This window comes from Lolium rigidum, chromosome 6, assembly GCF_022539505.1.
Source record: "Lolium rigidum isolate FL_2022 chromosome 6, APGP_CSIRO_Lrig_0.1, whole genome shotgun sequence".
NCBI lineage: Eukaryota > Viridiplantae > Streptophyta > Magnoliopsida > Poales > Poaceae > Lolium > Lolium rigidum.
The window spans coordinates 68,707,951-68,735,910 of NC_061513.1; the positions used below are offsets into that span (position 1 = coordinate 68,707,951).

The 27,960-nt window shown below is 44.5% G+C and overlaps 2 protein-coding genes, 2 long non-coding RNA genes and 1 other non-coding gene across 5 annotated transcripts; 1 reads left to right on the top strand and 4 right to left on the bottom strand.

The window, feature by feature from the left end:
- Positions 1-2,440: 2,440 nt before the first annotated feature.
- Positions 2,441-12,207, top strand: LOC124662753. Its single transcript, XM_047200555.1, has 13 exons — positions 2,441-2,569; positions 2,701-2,766; positions 3,218-3,283; positions 3,358-3,433; positions 4,143-4,220; positions 4,574-4,671; positions 10,283-10,352; positions 10,670-10,677; positions 10,746-10,903; positions 11,018-11,060; positions 11,215-11,280; positions 11,692-11,769; positions 11,864-12,207. The coding sequence occupies exons 1-13, from the start codon at positions 2,471-2,473 to the stop codon at positions 11,957-11,959; spliced, it is 1,002 nt and encodes a 333-aa protein (XP_047056511.1). The 5' UTR covers positions 2,441-2,470; the 3' UTR covers positions 11,960-12,207.
- Positions 8,839-9,810, bottom strand: LOC124663894. Its single transcript, XR_006990430.1, has 3 exons — positions 9,653-9,810; positions 9,430-9,507; positions 8,839-9,305 (listed from the first exon to the last, which is right to left on the bottom strand). It is a non-coding gene; the product is annotated as an uncharacterized LOC124663894 (long non-coding RNA).
- A 208-nt stretch (positions 12,208-12,415) lies between the features above and the next one.
- Positions 12,416-16,484, bottom strand: LOC124663893. Its single transcript, XR_006990429.1, has 2 exons — positions 16,224-16,484; positions 12,416-12,821 (listed from the first exon to the last, which is right to left on the bottom strand). It is a non-coding gene; the product is annotated as an uncharacterized LOC124663893 (long non-coding RNA).
- A 4,499-nt stretch (positions 16,485-20,983) lies between these two features.
- TRNAL-UAG lies at positions 20,984-21,063 on the bottom strand. Its single transcript has one exon. It is a non-coding gene; the product is annotated as a tRNA-Leu (tRNA).
- Positions 21,064-21,201: 138 nt separating this feature from the next.
- LOC124667550 (bZIP transcription factor 12-like) lies at positions 21,202-23,513 on the bottom strand. Its single transcript, XM_047204817.1, has 4 exons — positions 22,944-23,513; positions 22,744-22,815; positions 22,546-22,575; positions 21,202-21,483 (listed from the first exon to the last, which is right to left on the bottom strand). Exons 1-4 carry the CDS (start codon positions 23,511-23,513, stop codon positions 21,403-21,405), a joined length of 753 nt encoding a protein of 250 aa, XP_047060773.1. The 3' UTR covers positions 21,202-21,402.
- Positions 23,514-27,960: the final 4,447 nt, after the last annotated feature.

The window sequence follows — 27,960 nt, forward strand, 5'->3', positions numbered from 1 at the left end:
ATCTTGCCATAAAATTTTGCCATCTCAGCAGACATTTCACGTTACATTTTTGCAACAACAGAACGTCGCCTCATTTCACATCCAGTTGGATCCATCTCATGCATGTATGGTGGTGAGCCATCCAATTTATTTTCTTCTTATCTAAAACGCATCAACAAATGATTAGCTTATCTCGTGATATTAACTCCCAATGAGGTCGCTCGCTTGCACTCTTGTCAACTATCTCTCTCTCTTTCTCTCATGTAACGAACCACTGATTCTTGGACTCCTATAACCGTTGATAATGCGCTTTTATCGTTGATGAATCTTGAGTTCTTGACTATTTAATCCCAGCAACACCCGGGGAACTTCACGGCAGCGCATCTGCGAGTTGCTGGAACACATCGTCCACCCACAATCACTTCCGCCAAGAGTCATCTCGGATCCCTTCATTATGCTTGAGTTATATTTTTGCATACCTCCGCCAACAATGGTAGCATAGATTTGGGAAATTAAAACATATATTTTGCTATACCATGCCAATAGCAATTCTGGCGACTGGATTGGAACACGTCGGCAAAGTAGAATGTTGAGAATATGTATCAAAGGGCGGACATCATTTACTAGAGCAGCCAACCCCTTCTCACCAGTGACAGAGCTTGGGCCAACTGCAAGGCGGGGGGCGCAAATGGGCTGAAATGGCCGGTCTAAGCCTGTTTTTCCCAAATGTGGGGGGCAAATGACCCATTTACATGGTCCTCCTTTGAGAAAAGCCCATGGGCTTGGGGGTTGGGGGGGGGTGCTCCTGACTTTGTTGTACCTACGCCACCGCTCTTCTACCAAGCGACACCTCCTGTAGACGAGGCTAGCCGGCTGCTGGTGTTTTCTCAAATTCTGAACCAATCCATAATTCCACATTGTGTACGGCATGTTGCTTTTCTTTGTACGAAAGATCCCTATTCTGAGAATCCATCATGATGGTCTTTTCAGCAACCAAACCCTTGCTTGCAACGATACATGTGCTTAAGTGCATGGCGAGTTATGCATGCAAGTTTCCGATTTGTTCACTGCATTACAAAACTATGCTTCACCGTTGGAAAGTGTACAACTTTCTTTCCTTATACTTGCACAGAACTCAAGATTTATTGATCTAGGAGTTGTCATGGTGCTAAGATACTAAATGAATTCATGAACTAAAGGTAAATATTATTAACTCTGCATATAAATATAACCTGCCTGGCAATCAGGGCCGGCTCTATATTATTCGGGGCCTTGGGAAAAGTTGATAAAATGGGCCCTAGCGCCTAAAATATATGTACGCAGAACGAGATATATGAACATATATGTCCTACTTTCACTTGCAAAAATTTAAATGTAAGTACATATTTTTAGTCTAAAATGCCAATAAAAATTGCACTTCAATAACATCATGTTAGATGGAAAAAAGTAAAAATATAATCCCTCGGATCTATAATAAGTATCGTGGAGGAGTAACGAAATATAACTATGCTCCGTCGATAATTGTGTTTTAGTGATTCCCAAAATAGTTTATTCGCTCATTCCTAGATGTAAAATAATTGAGGACAATATGAAAATCATTGTCCAAGATATCCTCCTCAATACAACACATAGCCAAACCATTCAATATTTCAATCTAAACACTAATCAATGGACAAACTTATAGATTAGATGCAAGATTAGACGATGGATTAAGTCATGGACTTACATTGAGCAGGGCGTGTTGGGTGACTCGTGAAAAGCAACCAAGCAGGCTGGAGGCTTCCGATCGGCGATGGACCGGCGGCCTATGAGCCGTGATGCGACGAAGGCGTACGAACCAAGGTTTTTTTGAGGGTGCCCGATGAAAATCATCTGTGTGACCACATGCGTGGTGCGTTTGTGTTAGTCGCAAACAAAGCTTGGTCAAGGAAGCTATTTCCTACTCGTTCTAATGTGATAATACATTTTTCATAGCCTCTTATTTGTGCAGGATTGCATTCCTTAATCATCCCGTTGCCTCATTGCAAGTGTTACAAATGAGCTGAAAATGTACATAATGCCGGTTGGCTTTAGACCCTTCGGTCTAGAAGTAAGTGGGCAGAACTTTCAAAGATACGTATGATCTCGATAATGCCATCAGCTATCTTGCATCCTAGCAGAGATAATTCAATGTACATAGCACTTGTAAATGATATTGGTGATTGTTCTATTCCTACATCGATTATATACAAGATGTAGTTAAATGCGTATGCAACTATTTTCTCAAAACATCTATAAATTTAACTTGTTTTTATCAAATGTTTCAGCAGCGCGGAAAATCAAGTTGTAGTAAAAAAGGAGCTGCCAATTTCGGCTTCCCCGACTCCGACCACAGCGGAGACGCGTCATACAGGAAAGTCACGCGCTCACCCGTTCTCGCGGACAGTATCCAAACAGACCAAAGGCTTCCGCCTAGGAAAAGGGGGAGAAGACAGAGGCCGGCCTGCCGGCGATGTTGTCGGCGCGTAGCCTGCGGAAGGCGTCCGTCCCGCCGTCCCTGCTCACCGACCCCTCGCCGGGCTGCCTCCAGCCCACCCGCCTCGCCGTCCATGTACGTACTACTCATACGCAGCACCTTATCCATTGCCTACACGCTTATCCTCTTCGCACGCTCAGCGCATCTCCTCCAAAACCCTAAACCCCCGGCTTGAATCCTGACTTCTCCTCACCCCTCACTCCCAGGTTAATGGCGACGGCGGCTCCTGCTCCGCCTACTTCGCTTCCGGCGGCCGCGTCTACAAGATCGAGGTGTCCCCCCCTCTCCCTCTCGCTTCACCTAAACTGTTGGGCAGTCCTATTCCTTTGAAGCTTACTTTAGTGGAGTAGATTGCCTATTGGTTGCTAGAGTAGTTCGGCGGATTTCGGAGGTCATATACCCCATTTGAATCATGCGACTCTGCTTTCGAACTTGACAAAGAAGTTGGTGCTCCGTTGCCTTAATTGGGAATCTTGGTGCAGAGGCGGGTAGAGCAACAGATATTTCTTTTCAAAATAATAGTAATTAGGAATGTGGCAATGTAAGGACATATCACGCTTGTTCTTATTTTAGTTAGTGAAAATAGTAGTTCCTCTGATGCATAATAAGATCGGAGAGAGTAGAATTTGTCGTGTACGGGGTCACAATTGTTTGTATTACTGCAACACCAACTTTGTGATGTGGTTTCTCAAGTTGATTTCAATTTATCTTGGATCTTGAAAGATATCCATGGAAGAGGAGATGCTGTCCAGAGGAAAACAGAGCCTGTTGATTCCTATCAATGCGCAGGTAATACTCTCGCCTTTCTACATAATTATCAGATTTTGGTGGGTCTCTACTCTGAAGTTCATTCTCATTGAAAGGTCATAAGCTCGTCAGTAGTGGACCGCTGCCCGCATCGCTCGGAGATTCAGAGTGTAGTTCTGGCAGAGGGTGAAGGTACGATCTTCAGTATTTTGTAATAACGTTGTGCCGTATATTATTTCCCAGGAGCACATGATGTAGTTGCGCTCTTGACATAGGGAGCCATCAATGTGATAATCAGTATGCTTACCATCTGTTATTCCTCTGAGTTGGTGTATCCAACTTTACCTGCTGCAAATTTAGCATACAGGGAGCATGCATGGGATGTTTTAGTTGTAATTTTCACCAATCATCACCTGTAGGCGCACATTGATTTTGAGCGATGTGTTCGAAGACTTGGTAATTTAGTTGGCTTTATCCTAGGTTTGTAAGTTGAATTCAGACTTACAGTATGTGAGCATGGTTTTTGAGTCGTTGTATAGTCACAGTATAGGCGCCGAGTCATTTTTTTCAAAATCACGGCGACTCGCGACTAAACATCGATTTATGGTGACTATACAACGACTTTGGTCGACTAATCACTGAGTCGCAGGGTTGGTGACTTAGTTTTTAGTTGCGACTCAAAAACCTTGCATGTGAGATTTTTTTTTTGAGGGAAACAAATAAAAAATAGAAGTATATGCAGAAAGGTTCTATGCGCTGACACTAACCATGTATATTTCTGTTGTATCCTCTGCCGCATACCATGGGTGGCTATGGAGTTTATTCACTTCTTATATTTTGTTAAAATATAATTGTGTATGTTCTCGAATTTATTTCATATGCATGTTTTGGGACGTTCCAGGTGATAGCTGCTTGATTCTGGGAACTGTCGACTCTTACGGTCACCTCATCGTATCCCATCTGGACACTGGGGCTGATGGTAACTTTACTAGCTTATCTTTTTAGTGGATAGCATGGTGTGAATTCATAAACATATGTGGAATTTTTTAGTTCTATTGATATGTTTGATTATTAATGCAATAAGCTTCTTGAAACTGCTTCACATTTGCATTATACAACCCATTTTTATTCATGCCATGTTCTTGTTCCATCTGGTACTTGTTGATAATGCCATACTGTAAATCTTTATGTTTACTTAGTATTTTTTTACCAGTAGTTCTCCAGGCAAACCCCACTCTAAGCTGTTCATATTCTTGAATTATCAATGCAAGTCATTGATAGTGTAGAAACGGAAGTGCAACAAATGAATATGTCATTACTAAACTTGCTCAGACATTGACAGGGCGTCTTATTCAGTACCACCTCGTGATAGTGGCGTTGGAGAAGGAAGCTGGGCTGGGTTGTGTTTTAGTCCAACGCACCAGTCCACGGTATGTTCTATTGATTTTCGTATTACCTATACTAGTAAGCTTGCACGTGCAATGCACGTTTTAAATTTAAAATTTTAATGCATGTCTCAAATTCAAAATTTGAATATGCAGAGCTTACAAATGTCAATCCACATATTTCCTATCATGTGTGTGCAATGATTATTAGGATTGGAGAAACCACTTTGAATAGACCACGTGCAGTGCATGTCTCAAATTTAAATTTAAATCATGTCTCAATTTCTAATTTTGAATATGCAAGGCTTACAAATGTCAATCCACGTAATGTTCTTATCGTGCGTGTGATTTGGATAGGAGAACCCATTTAGAATAGACATGTGCATAACTTGGGTTTGACACAATATAAAAAAACGCCACTCTATTTTAACACAATCAATCTCGAAAAATCTCGCCTCTACAATCTCAATTACTGTAGACCTTCGAAAAGGTTCCTCTCAGCATCTTCAATAATGCAGATTTCCAAACCGAAGGAAACCCCACAAAACCACATGTGCATCTCCACTTTTTGTCATGTTGAATCCCTCACTGGCAAAATCACCACACTTAGGTTTTAGGAGTAAGCAGCTGTCGTCGTACTTTTGTAAGTTCAGCCTGACCAAAGAAGTAACTCTTAATTACATAGAAACAATCTCTAAGAATAGTACTCCATCCATCCCACACTTATGTCTAGATACATTCAAATTTAGATAACTCTAAGACATCCAATGCAGGACAAAGGGAGTACTAAGAGCTTAACATATGGAGATTCTCATAATTATCAAATCAAACTTTTTACAGCAACAATTGAACCATCACGTGAAAAAACCGAAGCATGCTTCTAGGGATCGTATTGGTCTGTAGCTGAGAGGAGGTATCAGGTACTGTAGAATGGAATTAAAACAGCAATAACATGTCATATAGGAAAGCATGAACATAAACTGTGATCATATTTAACTACCAGATCAAGCACCATAGGGGTAAAAGAAGACATATCATGTTTGCTGCAAGGCAAATAGAATACCAAAAGGAACTGGGACATCGGTATTCAATTAGCAAGAACAAAGAAGCACACGTAACTTCACAGGAAATGAAAAAGAAACAAACGATACAACCGACAACCGTATTAGATTTCCAGCATCACCAATAGACACAGAACAAGATTTTAGAACTTGCCATTACCAAACATGGCATAATACACACACGTGTCATATCACCCATAATAATGTACTGATGTTAACTTAAACAACAAATGTTAATTAGAAAAAGGAAGGACAAGGTTCGTGTTTAAACCAGACAGTACTGTCAATATCAGGCTAAGCAACAAAAATTGTAAGAAAATTCATACAATTGCCAGAAATCAATTATGTTCTTTCTTGACAGATGGCTGAAAAGAGGAACTTACGTATTCAGCTGGACAGGTGGCTGAATTTTCTAGACATTTCAGAATTTGGATAGTCCAAAACTCGTAATACAGCACGCTTCCTCACTAAAACCAAAGATCAATGTTAGGAGTAAGCAACTCCCAGCGTACTTTTGTAAGTTTAGCCCGACCAAAGAAATGACTCTTAACTAAAATGACTCTTAACTACAGTGAACCATTCTCTACAATTAGTATTCCCTCCGTCCAAGATTGTCGATAGTCTAAAAATAGTATATTGAAATGAAGGGATCTGATCTTCAAATCACCTTCAGAAGAGCAAGATTGTGCAATGGATTTTTTCTTCTGCCCCTTCGACATCTTCCAAGTAAATGAGAAGTAAAGAACATAAGCACAGGGTTCCAACATGAATGAATCTGCATTTGATTAACTATTTGAAATGTTTATGTTCATTTTTCAAGTTCTTCAAGAGCAGCTTGACACTATTGCTATAAGACTAACACTCAGTTTCTCACTACTTCAGAACAATTTTCATTAGTGTCAAGCAGTAATAGCTGTTAGAGTTATAATTATGTGTACTTATGTTGGCTTTTGGCTTTCCACTTTCTATCCTTTGGACTACCACATATACATATATATATGGCCTTTGGCCTTTGGTAATATCGTAATCATGCACGTGTTGAATAAAATAATATTTCCTGGTAAAGTAAACTAATATAATTCAATTAGAAAGGCATAACTAAATTGTTATGTCATTATTATCAATGTTATTTTTTAAATTGAGGACATAAAATGAAAAAAATCATCGATTTCCATAGCATCTATTGATGCCAGAAAATCAAGGACATGGTTCTATAGAACTATGTGATATCTACATTGCATCCACTTGTGCAAAATCAGGTGGAGCTACCCAAGCAATACAATGATCTGCACCGCTGGCTGCACAAATGACTTGAGTTGTATACTAATTTCAATCAAAATAGATATATGTGCTAACAAAGCTGGTGAGCCTAAGTAATAATGAAAAATGTAAGGATCATTAGAAAAAAATAATCCTTGAATAGTCTACAAATAGAGGAGTCTTCTTTGCTAGTGTACATGACTTGCTGCTCAACGACCACTGCCGTCGAGATGAAATAAATAATTGGTTTTAGTGTTTCTTACCAGGAAAAGAATGAAGAAATTGACGCTGGATGGATCTTTATTTCATTCATTTGCACCAGATATGTCTGATTAATTAGTCGTTTGCACCAGATAACTGACATCAAAATGTGACACACGGGTTGAAAGAAGATAGCGCCATACAATGTCCGCCTTTCAGAAAAATCATGAAACACATACCGTGCAAGAATCCCATGTGAGACGATCTCTAATCTGTAGTCTGATTTATTATCATTTAGAGCAGGATTCAAAATTGGAAGATCATTCAATTCTACCACACATGCGCATAGTAATAAAATGTAGTCTGGTGCCCAAATAGCCTCCCCAAAAAAACTCAGCAGAACAACATGTCGAAGCAAAGACTGCCACTGCCACTCCAAGAGATAACAGTATGCAAGCCCAAACTGAGGGTAACACAGCAGTAATATCTCTCAGATGACTCACGAATTACCAACTTTGTAAATATATCTAGAGTTGGTGGTACGGGTTGTGCAAAATAATTAAGATGCTCAGCAGACACTGAAAGTCATAAAATCCCAGCCACCACACACCATGCTCAGCAGATTATTTACTTCTGTGTAGCATAAAGATGATAGGAATGGCAATATGGAAATCCTTTCCAACTCAGACTCAAGCTGTAGACATATACCTGAAAAAACTACCACTCACCTTTAGCTCCGCTTGAATAAAGTATTGCCACGGCATTGACATGGCCATAAACCTCATTGCCTCCTGCACTTTATCAGAACTGGGATTACTGCATTGAGCACCATGCAACCTGGTTTTCTCAATTGACAGTGGTTCGTAATGAAAGCAAGACCCACATACCCCAAGCTCATCAACATAGGTTTTGAAGAAGATGGTGGCGGCGAAGCGGTATGCCCAAAATCTCCCATGGGCGATTGCGAGGATCGACGCTCCATGCAGTGCACCGTCCTGCAGTTCGGAGGCAATTGCAATGGCCGGGTGGAAGGGCGACGCAGCAGCGAAGCGGGATGCCCAAAATATCTCGTGAGCGATTGAGAGGATCAACGCTCCATGCAGTGGACCTGCCTGCAGTTCGGCGGCAATTGCAAGGGGCAGGTGGCGGGGTAGCCCGCTGGTCAGCACAGCGGCGGCCCGCATATCAGCAGCGGCTAGCGTGCAGGTCGGCGGAGATTGCTGAAATGTGTACATATATACACTATTCTTGGCATATTGTTAGAAATGAACTATAACTGAACCTATACTTTGAATTGACCACACTACACTTGCGTCAGGGAACATATGAGTTCATTTTTGTAATAAAGAAAATCTTGCAATAACTGAACGACATGAACAGAGAAAATTGAAAGTTCATTTAACCTTTTCTTCTCTCATTTTAGGAGAAACAAAAAAATGAATTAAAAATTTTTGGTTGGCATCTCATATATGAAATTATGAATAGCAGATAAAGTTATTGCATCAATTTGGTCAGTATTTCGTTGCAATCTCAATATGAAGAATAGATGTAGAAACCCCGAAATTGGCTTCATGTAAACAAGTTAAGGTTGTACTCACGCCTTGAGCACATACTATCTAGATATATCTAAATTTAGATAAACTTGCGACATTTTTTTATCGACAGATGTAGTTTATAAAGTCGATATTTGATATAGGCCTCCCTTATTTGGTTGTACTTGTACAATAGATAGAGGTTTCAAGATATGATTTTAGAAATAGTATTTGTACTACTCCCTTCAATCCATATTAATTATTTCTATGTAGATATATCTAGAGATATTTTAGTTGTAGATACATCCATACTAACGGCAAGTAATATGAATTGGAGGAAATAGTAATTTTCTTTTGTCAAGTGCTACATTTGCTCCTTTTGGGATTCTATAACTCATCTGCTCGTTTGCATAATTCCTGTAAAAAAATACTTTTTAGTTGACATCTTAGCACACAAAGATTACAAAAAAATATGGCATAAGTTGAAACAAGAACACCTGGTCCCGGGACTGGATGTCGCCACAGTAGGAAGCAAATCCCCTTTTGGTTCAGTCAGGTACTTCAGTCAAGTAGAAGATGATTTCTACTCAGTCAAATCCTCTTTGGTATCTCGATTCTATGGAGACTGCAAGAGTGGGGATTACAAAGATCATCAGAAAAAACAAGAATAAGCAACGATGGAAAGAAATCGGATTGGGTGAAGAAGAGTAGAAAGGATGTGAGCTATGTAGAAGATGATTTCTACTCACGAATGCGAATCGAGGAGATATATTTGTATAATATCAATCAAGATCTTGTTCTCAGCCGCGGCAAAACAGGCAAATAAACTACAGCGAGCTGAAGACAACCCCTTTCATCAGCCAATGGAGATTGGACAAGGAGGAAACGAAACCGAATGGGAAGATGAAGGAGACGGCAGCACCGCCGATGACTCGGTCATTAATCGCATGAGTGCTTCAATCTAGCACATACCTACTCTGCCGGGGGATCCTTGGATTTTGGGGCCCAGTGAGGTTGCACCAATTCTCCCCCGGATGCACCCGCTCAGGGCCGACCTTGCCTCCACGGCATACGGAGGCAGTGGCTCCTGCGGCGACACGATTGGGGCTCGTGGAGCAGAAGGACCGGAGGCGATTGGGGCACGTGGAGGATAAGGATCAGAGGAACTTGGCGGTGGGCGAGGACTGGAGGCGCGTGATGGACGCGGCGGCGGAGGCTGGGAGCCTGGGATGGTCGGTCGCGGCGATGCCGATGCGTAGGGTGGGGGTCGTGGCCTCGTGGGGATAGTGCCTGTTTCTCTCGTGCGCTGGAGCCGTTTTTGTCTAAACTGGAGCAGTTTAGCGAAGCGATTAGGCGCTCAACGCGTTGAGCTGCTCATCATTGGGCAGTTCTGGGTCGTTAGATCTTGCGAGTGTAGGGCTCAGATTTATTGGATCTGCCCCTCTCTCCCTTTTTATATTAGTGGAGATAAGCCACTGGTTGTATTTATTCAAACTTAATGTGGTGCATTCACTATTGACGTTTTATATTTAGCATAGCATCAAAATCAATGCCATTGCACTTTGCATGCCGCAAATTCATACACTTTGATATTCTTATCAGGTAGCTGTTGCTCGTGAGTTGTGCAAGAGCATTGACATCTATGATCAAGACATTCATATTCGCAGTCTACGTACGTAAGTTTCGTCTTACCAGGGTTTTACTTTCATGACAGCTTATGTCATCCATCTGGTTTTGTTAGCTCTAAAATCCTACGTTTGCTGCTAAGGTTACATGTACCTGTAAGAGCTGTTACTTGAAACTAAAAACTAGAGATCCACAACTCTCCATGCACTGTTCTCATATGACCTTGAAAAATTCATACATTTGAAGGAGGCCTTTGGCCGTGAGACAGACAGACCTGTTTTACTGGACCTGTAGGTTATGAGTGAAGTATCCAAGTTATGATTGTTCCTGATATCGAGTAGCATCTGTTGGCAATTACTGAAGGTTCTCAGGTTAGACTTCAGGCTGCCCCTGTAACATTTACATTCCTAGTCTCTTTTCTCATGGTGGTTAATTACAGCTGAGCATCTGGGACTTAAGGATGCATAACAATGGTGGATGTGTACAGCGTGTTTCTGGTCCTGTTGGAGGCATTTTATACTCTGTTTGTAGTTCTGCCTCAGGGCTGATTGCTGTCGGCGGAACTGATCGCGCCGTCACCATCTATGATCCTCGCAAGTTAGTTTTCTTATTTATTATTTTCGTTCTTTTAATTCAAGGATCTGACAAGCAATTATGTGGTACTGCAGTAGCCAGAGTAATTGAAAGTTAACTTTATGTTATTGTGTATAGGTGGTCGGCCTTATCAAGATGGGTAGGCTGCTCCAAGTATGAGGTTATTCTACTTTCTTCTGATGTTAATTTTTGTAGCTTGTATAAAGAATTAGAAATTGAATTTGTTAGTAAATGCACCATAGAGTGTGAAATGGTGATTAGGTATTTCATGGTGCAATGGAGTTCTCATCTGATATATTCCCCTTCCTACCCAGATTACAGGTCTTTCATTTTCGTCAGTTGACCAATCGTTCATATATGTCCAAGGTGTTGATTATGAGGTATATGCATCTGACTCATTTCCCTTGGACCTTGCATTGTATCTCATACGTCTTTACTGCTCAGCACTTGTTGCTTGTCCAGTACTATACGGTGAAGTTGTTTGACGGTTGGTAAAGGAACTCCTAGTTATAACAATAGAAACTGTGCTTAATTTGTGTTTCTAGAATTTCAGTGTCTTTGGCAAGTGTAGCAAATTCTTCTTCTGGACATGACATAAATAATTTACTATATTTTCTGAAAAGTTCGATTGCAGCAGTGAGCTTCTATCTGCATTGCCTGATGTTCATACTGGAAAGTTGCTAGTATTTAGGAAGAACTTCATTCATGATTCAGCTTAAGCAATGAGTTCCTACGTTACTATTGCATGTGTACAGAAATTGTAAGTTTTCTAAGATGTAATCTCGATGCAGATTACTTGTGGACATTGGAGCAAAAGTGAGCGCGCATTCTCATTTCGAGGTGATTCTAACTGGCTAGGCTTTTCAAAGGTATTCCCGAGCCCCTGACATAAACATATACCCATAAAAACATAACAAATGCACTCTGGAAATCACTAATGCGGGAATGTGATTCTGTCTGCAGTGTGCAGATACCGATGTGGTAGCTGGATGGTGCGAGTCTGGAAGTATCTTCGTTGCTGATGTTAGGCAGGATCTTCTCTCGGCAATTGGGGTTTAGGGTGACGAGAGCGTGCAAGCATCCAGTGGTTCTCCCCATTCTTTGAGGTAGAGCATTTTTAGGAGTTAATAGGCCAGGCAGTGCTGGAAGCACTCTGCAACGCACTATGGCTGTGTTCTGCTTACGTGCTTAAATTTCCAGCTACAAGCTGTAGCATGTAGCTGTTCTTAGGCACATGGTATTGTGCCTTGGGGGTGGAAACGCCTTGTTGCTTATTGTATTATCAGAATTCAGAAATACCGTAATGAGCTTTGCTTTGTTTTGGGAGTGTCTAATGGTCATCTAGCTGAAATTGCAATTGAGCATAAGTCAGATTTTGACTTTAGTAGTAATCATTAACTCATTCACCTCCCGCTCCAATATTCCTTCCGGTCAGTTTAGACGTTGCAAAATATCAATTTGTTCATTATTATTGAGTCCGGTTTTTTGCTGGTTTTTTTTTTCAACTAGCCCAGCTCCCAATCAATTCAGCCTCATTTCGCGCCCTGGTAATGATAACAAGGACTAAACTGCTCCGTTCTTGCTAGTTTGCTACATCTGGGTATTTATGAGTCTTACACACGAACAGAAAAGCTGGGACTTTATTTCGTGACGACGTGACCTGTTCTGCCTTCACGTTAACATTCTTTCTTCTTCCTCCTCATGCAATCCCAGCGGCGGACGTCCACTACAGAGGAAAACAAAAAGAGGATCCGAACAAAACGAGAGAAAGAGATCCACAAAAGCAAGGGACTTACAATGGAGGGGAAAGAGTACACCTACAACAAAAATGAAGAAGGCGGTAGCAAATGGGGAAACTTTTGTCCACATCTTCTCTGCATCTGTCTTGATCAAGTATGTAGCCTCTCTTATTTATCTTGATCTGCACAGAAATGGTCGATGGTATTAACAAGTACAGAAAAAAAACCAACCTTTACTATAGGAAAACCGTTAGCCCAGTCATCTGAGCTTTGATATGTACAGGAAGATGAACTTTCGAATTAGGCTAACTAATGAAGAGGGGACAGGTAGCCATGTACTGAATCTACACTAAGTAATGAAGAAGGTACAGGTAGCCATGTACTGAATCTACACTAGATACTAAGATCTATAAGAAGAGTGAAACCTATTTACACATAAAAAGAAAGGCATCAGACCGAAGAAATAACTGACAAACTATAAACTGCAGTACAGAACTAAGAAAAGATATATTAAAACTGACAACACTAATAAAACTGACAAAATTAGAGGCCATAATCTGCCTTAGGTGGAGACTCAAACTTTACAATTAGCGTTGTTTAGCTCCGAGAGTAACTAAGAAGTAAGGAGATGACACTCTTGCACCTAGGTAAAAGGAAAAAAAGAAATGTCTCCGATTAGAAAACTGAGCAGAACAAATGGTTTTGCACACCCAAAGTCCTCACGCAGTAAAACACTAGAACATTGACATCCCAAAACTAAGCAGCTGTTTCGTTTATGACCTAAATGGCATGCAGCAGCCTGTCAAAATGCCTGAAATTTGCCTTAACTAAAGGTGTGGCATGGTTGACGAGTTTTGGCAGCCTTGACAGTCCCTTGCTTGGATAATAATAAATACTTTTATACAAGCCCAACTAACCTAACTGTTTTGTGAGAGTGACAAAGTTATGAGAGACAAGTACAGGACAACTAAATACTAACTTAACGGACACATTGAATTTACCAACGAAAAAGAAAGACCATGCCACCATCTAAATACAACAAATAACCTTGAGAAAACTCGAGGTTGCCTTTGTTTCTAGCAAGAAATCTATGTTGCCTTTGCAGTTTACATTCTTTAATTAACGCCTTGAGCTAATTAAGACTAAATGGAAAAAAGTAAGAGAAGAATGAAAACTGAAGAATTAAATCTTGATAAGTTTTGACAAGGTTTTACTGAACAACTCCTAGTAATCACTTATTACAGGAGAGAAAAATATCTTGTTTCAAGCGGCCTGGAGTAACAATGCCTCCCGTCACCAGCGAAGGTATCACCGACAACAATGCGGTCTTAGCCTATCAATGCGGTCTTAGCCACACTATGATCATGGCTGCTCAATCCTAGCAACAATGGCGTGGAGATCGAACCCTGGCAATGGAGAAGAGTGTGTTGGGTATTGTCATACGGGTCAAGCTGCTACCATCCATGGTCTCGGAATACCACCGCTGCTGCAGCTCGATCTTCAGGTAAATCATCAAATTCCCACAAATGGAATGAGAAGTGGGTCCATGTAAATGATCGAGACCTCGCAAACAACAACGTTCCTTCCCCATATGGAGTTCGGGACCCAAAGGCAATCGTTGAGTGAACTGTATCTTACTTGGTGGTGTGGTGTGGTGTCCTCAGAATGACCATGGTTGTCAACATCTTCTTCCGCATAGTCAAAGGGTGCACACACTTAACACAAAGTAATAATGATAGGACTGAGAAAAAAAAAACCAAAAAGGGAAATACGGAGAAAATAAAACAATAACTAAGCAACAGAAACTGATGAGAGATTGAAGAAGAAAAGATTGAGCAAATAAATAACAAAAGTAATAATTATAAGACTAATGACAGAGAGAAACTGAGAAAAATAAGAAAGAGACAAAGATGAACCAAAGAAGGAACGAGTAAATATGAACAAAAATGAGAAAACTTAGAGAATCAAAGTACGAAAAAATGGAGTCTGAAGAAAAAGCAGGGAAATGAAGAAAGAGAAAAGAAACAAAGAAAAGAATGAAGTGAATGAGAAACCTAAGAAAGTTTAAAAAGAAAGAAGAATGAGAAGACTAAGAAAATTAGAGAACACTTAAAAGAAGTGAATGAATTTTACTGAAGAAAGATTGGAAGAGACATAGAGCAAATGAAAAGAATAAAAAAATGAATAAACTGAGATAAACATAGAAAAACTGAGAGAAAGTGACGACATCAAAATGAAGAAAGTGAGGACAGAGGAACCGAGGAGTGCTAAACGGAGAGAACAACAAACAATGAGACTGAAGAAAGAGTGAAAGAACAACCAAGAAAAACTGAGAGAAAGTAATAAAGACTGAGCTAGCAATGAGACTGAAGAAAGAGTGAACGAACCAAGAAAAACTGAGAAAAAGTTGTAATGATGACAGAAGATGAACTTAAGAAGAGACTGAGCTGATAAGAAAATAAGAATGAGCAAATAAAGGATTGGGAAAGTGACTACTCACTGAGAACGGAAAAAATAAGCAGAATGACATGTGAGACTAATAAAATGAGCATATTGAGGAAATAAGAGAAAAAAGGGCAGAGAGAAAATATAGACTAAACAGAGGTAAGGATGGAAGAAGCGGAATGAGATGTGAAAACTAAAGAATGGTGACTGAAACAGGAAATCTTATATACTGATAGACTGACCTAAAAAAATTTAGTGATATGCTAAAGGTTTCATGTTCGACCACTTCACAAATGCTATGCGATTCTTGGCTGATTGATAAACAATTTTGTAATTCAGATTGATTCAGGGATATACTCGCAAGGCTTACCGACAACGACTGATATCCAAGATGATTTCTTCACACACGTACCCAAGAATCATTTTCGCAAAAAAAGGGGACTTCCATTTTAATTTTGCAAAACAATATAACACATTTTCTATGATATTATTGGAGGAAGTATAAACAAAGTCGGTAAAATGAGCTATGTTCAAACATGGCAATCAACGAACCATCCCATGGGATGCAGCTTTACCGCCGGAACAATAATAACAGAAAAAAACCAACTACGCCATGTACAATTAGCATACATGTACCATAATCCATAAAAAATTCAAGGTCTGATCTGGTTAATAACTGAAGTGACAAAGAACATGTCTAGATTGGGAGGGGGCAACCCATGACACAAGTGCTAATAAAACAAATGAGCAAAATAAGATTGAAACAGGTAAAGGAAACACATGACAGAAGTGCTAACCCAGTTATATGTTGAACTGATTGATAGTTGTTTTTCTGTGATTGCTGGTTGCCAAAAATGTAGATATAAAGGCTCGTTTGTAACATGTCATCAGAATCTTGCTGTTTAACATCGCAATCCAAAATCACAAACTGTAATTTAAAAACTGAATAGGCTTGGCTTCTATTTCTTATGGCTAGGAGGGTACCCGCGCTTCCGTTTAGTTGGTTCGCTTTCCCATTCCACAACCTAAGAACAGCTAATACACCAGATCCGCGCGCTATCACAGATGCCTACAATGTGAACGCACACAGAGCCGCTAAAACAAAAGTACAAAGGGGAGCAGTAAAAGGAGAAACGTACCCATCTCTCTGGAAGCTCCGGCATGGAGGAACCCAGCTCCTCGACCTCCCCGCAAACCCATGCCTCCCGTACCCAGCCAGCGACAAAGACACGGGGAGGAAGACGCGCGGACTACTCCTGGCTCCTCGCTCCGGTGACCTTCACTGATTCAACTCCCCGTCGCGGCGGAAGCAGACCCTCCGGCCGTCCGGCGTGGGAGAGCCACCACCACCCATGATTCCCAACTCTCTCTCCACTGACATAGAAAAGGGAAAAGGACTAAAGGAGATGTGAAATGGCACTCACTGAAACGACCAAATAAACCGGACCAACTAAAAAAAGTGGAATAAAAAAAAACCGGCCAATGAGTTGTGCGCGAACGAGCGCTCGACAAGATTCGCGCTGCATTGCGGAACCAGCGGCTAGCGATCTGACTTGAGGCGAATTGAAATTTCAGCTAGCTGAAAAATAGGAAAAATGTTTGTTTTTGCCCGTATTCTAATTCTTGCCTGGGCACGCTCCGGTCTTACGCGGTGCCCACCTTTCTTGGACGTCTGATCCCCATCGAACGGTTCAGCATAAGCGGCGGTACCGTCCAAAAAAATGACAGCTGGATCCTAGTCTCCATCTCTCCACCTCCACCCCCACGAACGCGAGCACTCAGGAGATGAAAAAAATCCCCAACCTGCACCCTGGTCTCCACAGATCCGAACGGAAATAGGAGCAGGATTGGGCTGGCCGCACGGCACGCCGGACCTCCGCCGGCACGCACGACCTCCACCAAGAGCGCACCATGGAGGCGGCGTTCGACGCCTACTACGACCGGTGAATCTGGACCGCAACGGCCGGATCAGCAGCCAGGTCAGGCTCCACTCTTCGCCTAGATCGGCGACGCCCGCCCGAGCCCCGCCATGGACGTGTGTCGGAGCACGGACTCGAGCCATGTGTGAGCCTCCCTTAGCCCCAGAGTTCCTTTCCCTGACCACGGTACCGCGCCGCCGTCGTTTGCCATCTCAGGCCTGAGCTCCGACGACCCCAGCGGCCGACGTGATTACCATTGATGTTGATCTTCCTCTCTACCCTCGCACCTCCCTGTCTTCTCCAGTTCATGCATGGTGTATTCTGCTAGAAATTTTTGGAGTTGGATGTGCTTTTTGATCTTTTTTTACATCCATAATAGAGACCAGAATAATGGCAACGGTGTTCGGTGGATGTATTATTTTTCCATTTTCTACATCTAGGATCTCTTTTTCTTCCTTTTTCTACATCTAGGATCTTGAATATAGTATGTATCTGCAGATCTTCATGTAATAATAGTAGGTTCCTCCCAATATCTAGATGTAATTTTTTTACTTTTTTTACATCCGCCGCTGCTACTTTTTTTACAGAAAAAGTAGGTGGTGAGTGGTGACACACCTATTTACTTCTTTTTTTTGTCTGAATTTTTAGTTCACTGTGGATGTATTTTTGATTCGCTACTATCAAAATATCAAAACTGGAGCACAGCGAAGAGAAGGCGCGGAGCTGCACGAGCAGTTTTCTATTTCTGGAATGTGCGGTTTCTATTTTTGGAACATGTAGGATGTGAGAATATTTTTGTTTCTATATTTGGGTGACAGCTGTAGATAAGCTAGCGCGTAGCGCAGCTGTCTAGCAAGGCCCTTGTTTTTGTTGTTACCACAAGCGGGGCAACCGGCGGTTTGGTTTTGGGCTGGAACCGTGACTTGGGATCGGGAAGAAAATACCTGGTCTACTTAGACCCCTTCCATTAGGTGACACGTGTGTAAACAAATCTCAAATGATCGCACAATTGCTTCCTTCTCTAGCTCATCCCTTTCTGGGCCCTGCACATGAGCACATCTATAGAGATGACAAGTACTGTTCATCTCATTGGTTACACCATTCGTTTTGGTTCATCCAGATAAGATGATACAAAAAAAAACCAGCCTAGCGGTCCGACGTAAATGTATCATGGTTGTCTGTGTGTCCTCCGGTTTTCGCTCAGGGCCCACCCATCATTGATTTAGAAAAATAGTTAGGGTGGTTTTTATTAATACTAGGACAAAAATGATGCATCTTTATAGAGTGTTAACCTAAACTATGACGGACGTAACTACTCGGTGTCGCTCGTTCTGTCATGGTCGGGGTTACTCGCAGTCGAGCGGCCTCCTACAATCGGCCGACATTGTCGGGGGCTTGACGCGAGTGACATACCTCACGCTCCTGCTACGCACACGGCGCTGGAAACTAGTCGTGGACACGATCTTCTACATGTTGCAGTCATGGTGCCCCTCCTCCCACCTCTGGCGCATTTGGCCCTCCGCCATGGCAGCGTCCCAACAGGCTCTCTCCGCCAGCAATGTTGTCTCCATGTTGCATCGTAGCAAGCCTGGTTCCTCGCTATCGCCTTCGCTACCTGTACCATCTTTGTGGCTACCTGCTCCATCAAGGGCTCACGCGTAGGGAATCAAGCAGGCACGGTTGGGAACAAGACTGGAAGTTTATGAACAAGACATATCGCATCGCCGTTAAGAGCATCTCCAGTCGCGTCCCCAAAACAATTTAGGGCGCGCCGGAATAAAAAACGGTTCCAACCGCGTCCCCCAAAGCCCAATTTTGTCCGGCGCGTCCCGATACGGTGTTCGGCGCCCCGAGCCCGTCCCCGTCCCACAGGGGACGCTCCGGGCACGTCGGACACAACGAAAAGCGAGACAGGGAGTGGCGGGCCCGACGCGTCAGTGGCTCGGAAGGCTAAAACCCTGTTGCCAACCTTTAGTCAAGCGACGTTAATGGCGTCCCTGTTTTCCCAGGCGACGCAGGGACGCGTCTCGTCGTGCATGGCCGCGTGGCCGTTCGCGCCGACGTTATTGCGTGCAACCACCCGCTGCCGCCGCTGTTTTAAGACGCCCTGCAGTTCGTCCCAACTTCCGACCGCTCCCAAACCTTCTCGTCGCCGCCACCTCCCCCCTCCCAAATCTTCTCCTCGCCGCTCCAAAAATGTCGAGCTCGTCCTCCCGCAAGATCGCCGCGGCGAACGGCTTCGGCCGCGGTAGCCTATCCGTGCCGGAGGCGTGGGCGCTGTACCACGCCCAGTATCCAGTCCCGCCGGACATGCGGCTGCCAAGCAGCGACGGCTGGAAGATGGCCGTGAACGGCATTGGCGTCCCGCCGCCGCCGAAGCCGGGCACAGAGCAATGGAGGGACGACATCAAGGCCCGGCGGGCTCAACTCACCGCTGAGGAGCGGTTGGATCCGACGTGGGCGGCCAACAACAACGACGACTGGTGGAAGACGTACTTCAAGGCGAAGTACGACGTCGAGATGCGCAACACCCATGGGCTCGTCGGCGGGCCCAACAGATGGAACAAGGACGGTCGCGCCCTGTTCTGGGGCGTTCCGGGGCGCACCCTCGAGAACGTCATCCGTGGCATCCGCAACGGCGCTCCAAGGTTGGAGATGCCGTCGTCACCGCCACCGTCTCCTCAAGGAGGACCACCGCAATGGCAGCCGAGGAGGACGACGTACTCGTCCTCCTCGAACTCTTCTTCCTCAGGACCAGCCCGATCGACGCCGTCCTCGTCGTACCACTCGGCGCCCTACATCGTCCCCAAACGCGAGGTGAAGGAGGAGCCGGCGACGCCCGTCAACACGAGGCGTGGCGGCAGCCGGCGGCAGCAAGAGAGGCGCGGCGGCGCCCTCCTCATCCAGAAGCCGGAGGTGAAGGAGGAGCAGGAGGAAGCGGCGCAGGCGGCGCTGCTGGCGGAGTACGAGCGGCAGCAGCGGCTCATCGCCAGCAGCGACGACCCGAGGACTGCCCAGGGCTGCGGGCGGCTTGCTTGGTGTCCATGAACGACAGGGACGCTTGGAGGGGCGACCTCGACATGGCGATCGCCATGTCCATCCGCGACTCCGGCAAGCCGCTCGTGGACCTCACCGACGACGGCGAGGCAGGACCAAGCGGCTTGGTGAAGGACGAGCCCGTCGGCGAGCGCGTCAAGCAGGAGGTCGTCACCGACAACATGTACAACTTCCAGCAGTACTACGACGCCTCCGGCCGCCGCAAGTACTTCTAGATTAGGTTTAGTTTAAATTTAGTCAAATTTCGTTCGAATCTATATAAGTTTGGACGAATCTAATCGAATCTCACTAAGTTTAAAATTTCCGAAATTTTATTTTGGGGACGCGACTGGAGAGCGACGTCCCCCAAACGCGGCACGAACGAAACACGTCCTCCAAACGCTCAATCCGGCGCGTTTTGGGAAACGTGACTGGAGATGCTCTAATGAAGGTGCGAAAAATTGTCAAACCATTGTGTCTAATTCCTCGACCCAAATGGACAAGGAGGCGTTATCAACCGATTTTATATCCACCGCTCAACACAAACGAATTAAAACAAACATATTTGATGTTTAAAATCAGTCAGCCGGCGGAGATGCCTTAACGACGAAGATATTTAGGGAGACAAAAGTAAATCAAAAGGATTGAATTGGGAAAGATGATTAGTACTTCCGTTCCTAAAAATATTGTTTAACTTTGTCTAAATATGAATATACATAGACATATTTTAGTCATAGATAATCCAAATCTAAAAACAGAATTAGGACCGAGGGACTAGTTAACGAAATATAGTGCTCTATAAAATATTTTAACGAGGCTCGGCAGTACTGCGAGTTTTTGGTCTGAGCTGGACTTGTGCAATTGGGAGAAAAATAACGGTTTGGACAGGAATTATCGTGAGTGAAGCATTTTCGTTAACGAAATATAGTGCTCTATAAAAAATATGACAGCTGTGGGATTTGAACCCACGCCCTTTCGGACCAGAGCCTAAATCTGGCGCCTTAGACCACTCGGCCAAACTGTCTTTGTGTTAATTATTATTCTGTTTGCATATTACTTCTAGTATTCTGAGTCTAGCGTTTCAGCGCCCCTATTTCTGTTTTCCTCTTCATCGCTTGGCATGTCGACCACAATGCAAATAATAAGAAGACAAATTAGTATAGATGCTTCAATATGCCATTTTTTTTGCTAATGAACTCTCCATTCTACACATTATGTCTCCGTTTAAGTTGTCACCTAAATGTTTATGTATATATCCGTGAAGTTACAACAACTAAGTTAACACCAATAAATACAAGAATGACAGACAACTTATCAAAATCTATGTAACTGTAAGAGGACGGGTACTGAGGTTGGCTCATGTCTACCACTCCATTGAGTTTGTTCTTCTAAGATCTTGCGGTGGTGTTTTCGAAATGATGACTGGGGTCACCTTTTCCTTGAGCTGCATGAAGTAAATAGATTTCTTCAGACAGTGAACGAATAAAAAAACCATGAATAGGACATTTGTTTTTGTTTCTAGAGTTCTATACTAGTAACTCAAAACAGAAGTCTCCCAACCATACCCTCCAAAATAACAAAAAAGAGAAGGCAATCAATCTGCAACACGAATTGGAAACGAACTATTTCTAAGCTAAGATGCAGATCACTCTGTCCGTACACAAGGCTATGATGAGTAAAATTAACCCCCTCTGTTTCAAACCTCTAGTGCTAGCAATAAAAATACATAAGGCAAGACACGCATAACGCCTCAGTTTGACAAATGGTGATGCCACAGAAACTGTTAAAGCAAAACTGCAGGCTATGGCCATTTTAATATTTAATAACATGAGCTGTGCAACGTATCCATGTTGCGATTGGGAAGGGTCCAAACTTGAAAATAAAGAAAATGACACGGGACATAGATGATCTCACACTTGGCAGGGCCTAGTGTTGTGCCGATCGACTCTTCTGGACGTGTCAACATCGCATCTTACTTAATTGACAGGCCACTTAGTGGACAGCCAGTCAAGCACGTTAGCTCATTGGACGCCAAATAGCCAAAGCAGATCGAACAGTCGAGACTCAACAGACAGTAGAACATGCCTATTTTATGCATTGACGGCAACATAGTAACACGATCATGTTCTGTAATGTGTGATTGTGTATTACTACATGCTGGCAGACTAAGACGGAAGTCTGTGACTTGTGGTTTCTGAGAGCATGCAGTCGAACATCGCAAAGCGCTGACGGAAAATCTAGAAACTTTCTGAAGGTTTCAGTTCGTAGAGTAATGGAGGTCACGGGACTCCAAACAAGACTACTGAGCTTCATGATCCTAACTATTGAGGGAGGATGATGGGTAATATACTTCTAACATGAAAGGTTGCTTGCACTGATCTCAAACATTAGCATATGTAATTCTGATGACTTCTGAATCTTGCCGTATGTGTAGCAAATGAAGAAGTACTTCAACACGTACAAACAATCATGGTGTGCGAATTAAAAGCAACACTGGTAAAGGTACCTCTTTAAGCCGTTTCTGGGTTGCCTCCTCCTGGAACACAACACACCAATATTTGCCATCAGAGTTTGCTAAGTTTTAACTTAGGGACATGAATGCAGAGATGAACATGCAATGCAATATGTACTCAACAAGTAAAGACCACATATATTCACCCTCAAGGCCTCAAGCCATAGCAGAAGATGTGGGAGCAAGCAATACCTGTTCTTTCGACAGGTTGGCGTTCTCCTGTTCGAGCTGCGTGACCAACGACTCGAGCTCGGCTATATACGCCTTCACGAACCAAAATATCACCGTCATCAAACCACTCGCTCAGATTTGCATGATCAGGAGCTTAATAATCTTTGTAAAAAGTAAAAACCTGTACTACCAAGTATGAGTATTAATGAACCCACACCCACCTGCTTCCTCTCTCGCGACCTCGCCGCCGACTCGCGGTTCTTGATCATCCGCTTCTGCCGCTGCATCGCGGCGCGGTCCATGGGGTCCATCAGCTGCCTCTTCTTCCCCCTCCCGCCGCCGCGCGCGGCCTCCGGCCCGTTCAGCTGGAACGTTAGCGCCACCTGCTCCTCCAGCGCCGCGGACGGGCCGGGCATGGGCATCCCGACGGCGTCCAGCTTCCTTTGGTCGCTCTCCCGCGCCAGGAAGTCCTCCAGCGTCATCTCGGCGGCCCCGGCAACGACCTCCTCGCCGCCACTGCTCCCGCCGGTGATCTCCTTCCACACCTCGACCGCCGTCCGCGGCGCGGCGCCGGCGGGCTCGTGACGCGGCGCCGGTGCAGGAACGGGCGACGTCGGCCGGTCGGGCGCCGGTGTGGCGGGGATGTCGCCGTAGATGCCGCGGAGGAGCTCCTCCACGTTCATGGACCCCATCCCGCTGCCGCCGCCGGGCCTCCCCGCGGCCGCCGCGAAGCGCGCGAGGTCCGACGCCGTGTGCGCCGGCGACGACGACGACACCTTCGACGACGCCATGGGCGGACCTAGGCCGCCGTCGCCGCGCCTCCGGTTCCCCGTTGTAGTTGGTTGGCTGGCTGGTCAGAGGAGGCTGAGCTTCGCTCTGGTCGATTCGAAACGTGGGCGGAAGGGAAGGCCGGCGTCGTGTGCTCTTCTCGTGGCTTCGGCTAGATTGTTACGGAACTGTGATTACTTTACTCCGCGGCTGAGTGACCGGATTGGTGGGAAGATGAGTTTATAGCCGTCGATTGCGTCGAATGATTGCGGGATTTAACCGTGTTTCGCGCGGTTTTCAGGGTTTGATTTGATCGCAGGACGGCCGCGCCGGGCGCCGGCAGCCCATTGGATTGATCCAACCTTTTTCTTTTTCTGACCTGGCCCAGTGGACAGTTGCAGTGGCAGGGTAAATAGGATGAAGATAAGATGGGATCCCTTGCGGCCAGTGTCACTGAACAACACTGTGGCTGGCTTGATGTAATGATTGGTTACATTAGGATTAGCATGTTGACTTCTCCGGTTGCGTCAAAGTTTGCGCCAACTCTTTTTGCAGGTTACTGCTTTAAAATTGCTGGATTCTCTCTGGATTCTCCTTCTTTCGCTCAGCATACAATTTCTCATTTTCATTAAAGTGGTTTATCCTTCTTCTTTTTTGTTGTGCTAGGGTTTTACATGGGTTTTCAACAATGTCACTATTGTGTTTTGCATCAATGTTTTTATTGGAAAAGTTTTCGCTACACTAGGTACATATCACAAAATTCTCAGAATTAGCTTAATTCTCAGTTGACTCATATGTCACTAGATTGCATCGTGATTCATGCTAATTATGAGTTGCAACATGCGATACAACTGAATTTTTTCTAGTTGCCCGTGGGATTGCAACTAATATTTTTACTACTTGCACATTGGTTACAATTTAGAAAATGCAAGGGGCCATTTATATGCTTTGTTATTCGTGCTAGTCATGAATTGTGGAATGAGTTGCAAGTGAGATACGAGATACAATGACCCTTACCTAACTGGGAATTAAGTTAATTCTCATCCAATGTAGAATTAGCCACTCCCTACGATAAACTGAAACAATTATGTGTGTTGAGGAGGGATCATCGACGGAGCTCCAACTAGACTGTTGGGCGGGCCATCGGTGGTGAAGCTAGAAAATCTCACTATTGGGTTCACCACACTGCATAGTATTATATATGGGTTCAAACTGGAAATTTGGAGCAAGTTAATGGAAAATACAAAGGGATTAGCATAATTTTATTGGGTTCTGCTGAACCCAATTCTGATGTGCTGGCTCCGTCCCCGCAGGCCATCCCAAAGAAGAGACCTTTTTTTTGTCTTCCATGGGCCAAATTTCTCCTCGCTTTTCAGTGTTATGGCTGAGCTAGGCGGCCCACGACCCAGTTTCGCTTCAATAGATCTCCACCACTCGAAAGGATGTCTCCCAAACCCACCCTTCCATCTTATATTCCACGGTGCAAAGCGAAACAAAGAATCATTCTCGGCTTGGTTCACTCAACTATATAGTTCCTTTTACACTCTAACAACATCCTTTTAATATAGGTGGAACACGCTAGAAATAGAGGCACAAAATGAAATAAAATTCCCATTAAACTGAAAACCTCACTTTTCTAGCCCCATAGCAATACAACATTATCACATGTTAGGCGAAAGAGTAAAAAGGGTGTGGACAAATGGAGCTCGGGCTCCATGGAGCCTTTTGTTTTTGGAAAACTAAAATACAGTGTTTTGGATTTTTTAGAAAAATCTTGAAAAAAAAATCTTTTTTTCCAAAACTTGGAAAAAATATTTTCATTTTTTTTTGAAAAGAGCTATTTTCAAAACTTTTAAACAGGGCCCATGGAGCTTGGGCTCCATTTGGGGTTTCCGCCCAATATTCCATCTTCTACTATGCCCTTCCTGATTTCCTTGCTACAACATTATCATACTATAATATTCGGAATCTTGTAAACCGATTTTATGCTGCACGAGACTATTTGTCCTTTCCTCTAGTAGATACTCATGCGATCACCAACATCGGTATCAGTCTGAGGTCTCCGGCCAACGAAGTGGCGCACTAGCCAGACGGATTGAGCTTGGGTGACTTTGTCAGGGTGACTTTGCCCTGACTTTGAGCCACTGACATGTGGCCCCTTCATTATTTAAGTCCCACTTGATCCCCACTTGACCCCCACTTGACCCCACTTGTAAATGACTCAAAGTTACTGACTTTGGGAGGTGGCAAAGTCACTGCACTGTCCTAGCCAGACACGGTCGCCTCGCCGGCAGCCACACTGGATCCTGCCTCCTTCCTACTGGCCCAATCATACGGCGAGTCGTCATCACGAGCACCTGGACGGCCACTAGAAGCGTCGCTCCACGCGGCACGTTCTGCATCGGCCACTAGGCAGCTTTTGCGCCGGCGTCGTCTCTCTCGCAGCAGAGCAGCGGAGCGCCGGAGCGCCGGAGCGTCGTTGTCGTTGTCGTGACGGATACTGATGCGTCGCACTGATCTTGTCTGCTTCGATAACCTGCTAGGAAGTGACGGATCTCTAAAAATTGAAGATGATAACACAGCATTTCTAGCATTCCAGATGTAAGCTACTGAACAGCAGTCGTTTTGGGATGTTTTACACTTATACTTGGTGCAGGTGCAGCGATCGCGTGAAGGCGTGGTTGGCCTGGTTTGCTTGATTCCGGAATAGGGTCAGCGTGGAAATGGAGTAAATTCTCCAAAAACTTTTTTTTTTGTATCGAGGACTGTTTAAAAACAGTTTTGTTTTTTGATTCAATTCGAGGTTCTTTGGACTTGCAGCTAAGAAGCAAAATGAGCTACTCGTTTGCCTTTAATATTTCATGGTTTTTGTGTTGAACCCGTTTTCTTGGACAACTCGACTCGAATTGTGAAGAAGCTAGATAGAAACATCTAACACAACATCTACAAAACAGCTAGTGCCGCTCTTTTCCCCCCTTTCCCCTCTCTCTCCTCTCTCGCTCAGTTGAGGATCTCCCACCTTCTCCCGGCTCCTCTCTCTCCCTCTTCGGCGGCTTAGCTGGCCGGAGTAGGTGGGAGGGAGGAGGCCGGCTTGTACATACTAGCAGTAGGGTTTCTAGATGTAGGGTTTGGGCTTCGTCCCAGTCTGGCGTGATGCCGGTGGAGATTAGTCGGCCATGGCTTGCGGGCGGCGCATGGAGAGAGCCCTTGATCTGGCGCATGACTCTCACGGCAGGAGGAGGTGCTATTCCTGCTTCTGGAGCTTCAGAGGATGGAGCAGGCGAGCAGGGGAGCAGATCTTCCCTCCACAAGAGTCAATAAAGCCCAGGTTTGTGCTAAGCTCGAGATATGTGTCTCTGTATCTCCCTCTTCTCCGGACGGCCGCGGTGGCGAGGGGAAAATGGGAATTGATGCAGCACCAGATGCTAAAGCTTGGTGGAAATGGGGAGTTGCTATGCTTCGTCGGCGGAAGCTTCCAAGCGACGACGAGATGCACCGCCGCTACCTTTGGCCAAGGGGGCCGCTCCGCGTCTCTGGAGCTCCGGCTCAGAGGTTTCTTCTTCCTCCAACTACGGAGGATCTTGGACTTCAGCGCGGCACATCAACGCCGGTTCCAGATCAAGTGGTTTCGTCCCCGGTTTGGATCAGGTGGCCACTGCCTCGAGGTCAACCATGGCGTCGGTGGAGGAGGACCGGATCGCGTTTCATTTTTCTCTTCGAGGTCCTCTTAGCAAAAAACAAGGACTATGTTGTAATTTCAGTTTTTTTTCTGTTCCTTGCTATAATTTCATCCCACCGCTATAAATGAAGCTTCTAGGGCCTTCAAGCCCTACCCCTGTTCAAAAAAAAACACAACACCTACAAACCCATTAATGGGAGAAGAAAATCCCATCATGCCCTTATGCCCTAAAAACACAAACAACACCCCACTAATTAGGTAATGGGGGAATCACGACATAACCCTGCGACGAAACATGAGCACTTATCTGGACTACCAGACCCTCATTGAGCATCTCGTGTCCTTGCTTTAGAAGTCGTTACCTCCGTCGAACCGCTAAGCCAACTCTAGGACAGAGATCAGCATAGCCCTTATTCGAGCATCATGGCAGTAGCTACCGCTGGCGCACAAGCAGGTGCGCCGATAGTAGTCCTTTACCACCAGCCCGTTCCCAACACCTGCTTGATCAAGTTCATCAATACATTCCAACTCGATTTATAGCATACCTTGAAAAATCAACACGATTATACCTAAATCTACACGTCTCCTAACCTATTTACCAAAATTCGGTCCCGAGATATCTCGCCGTGGCCTGTGGGCGCAACGACAGACTTAACGTGACGTTGGGGTCTCCTACTCTAGCTCGACACACTTGACCTTGATGCGGCGGACGGTGTCCTCCCGCTGCAACTCCTCGTATGTGTGGACCTATAGACGACCACCTCACGGCCGAGACGCGGTGGAGCTCCTCG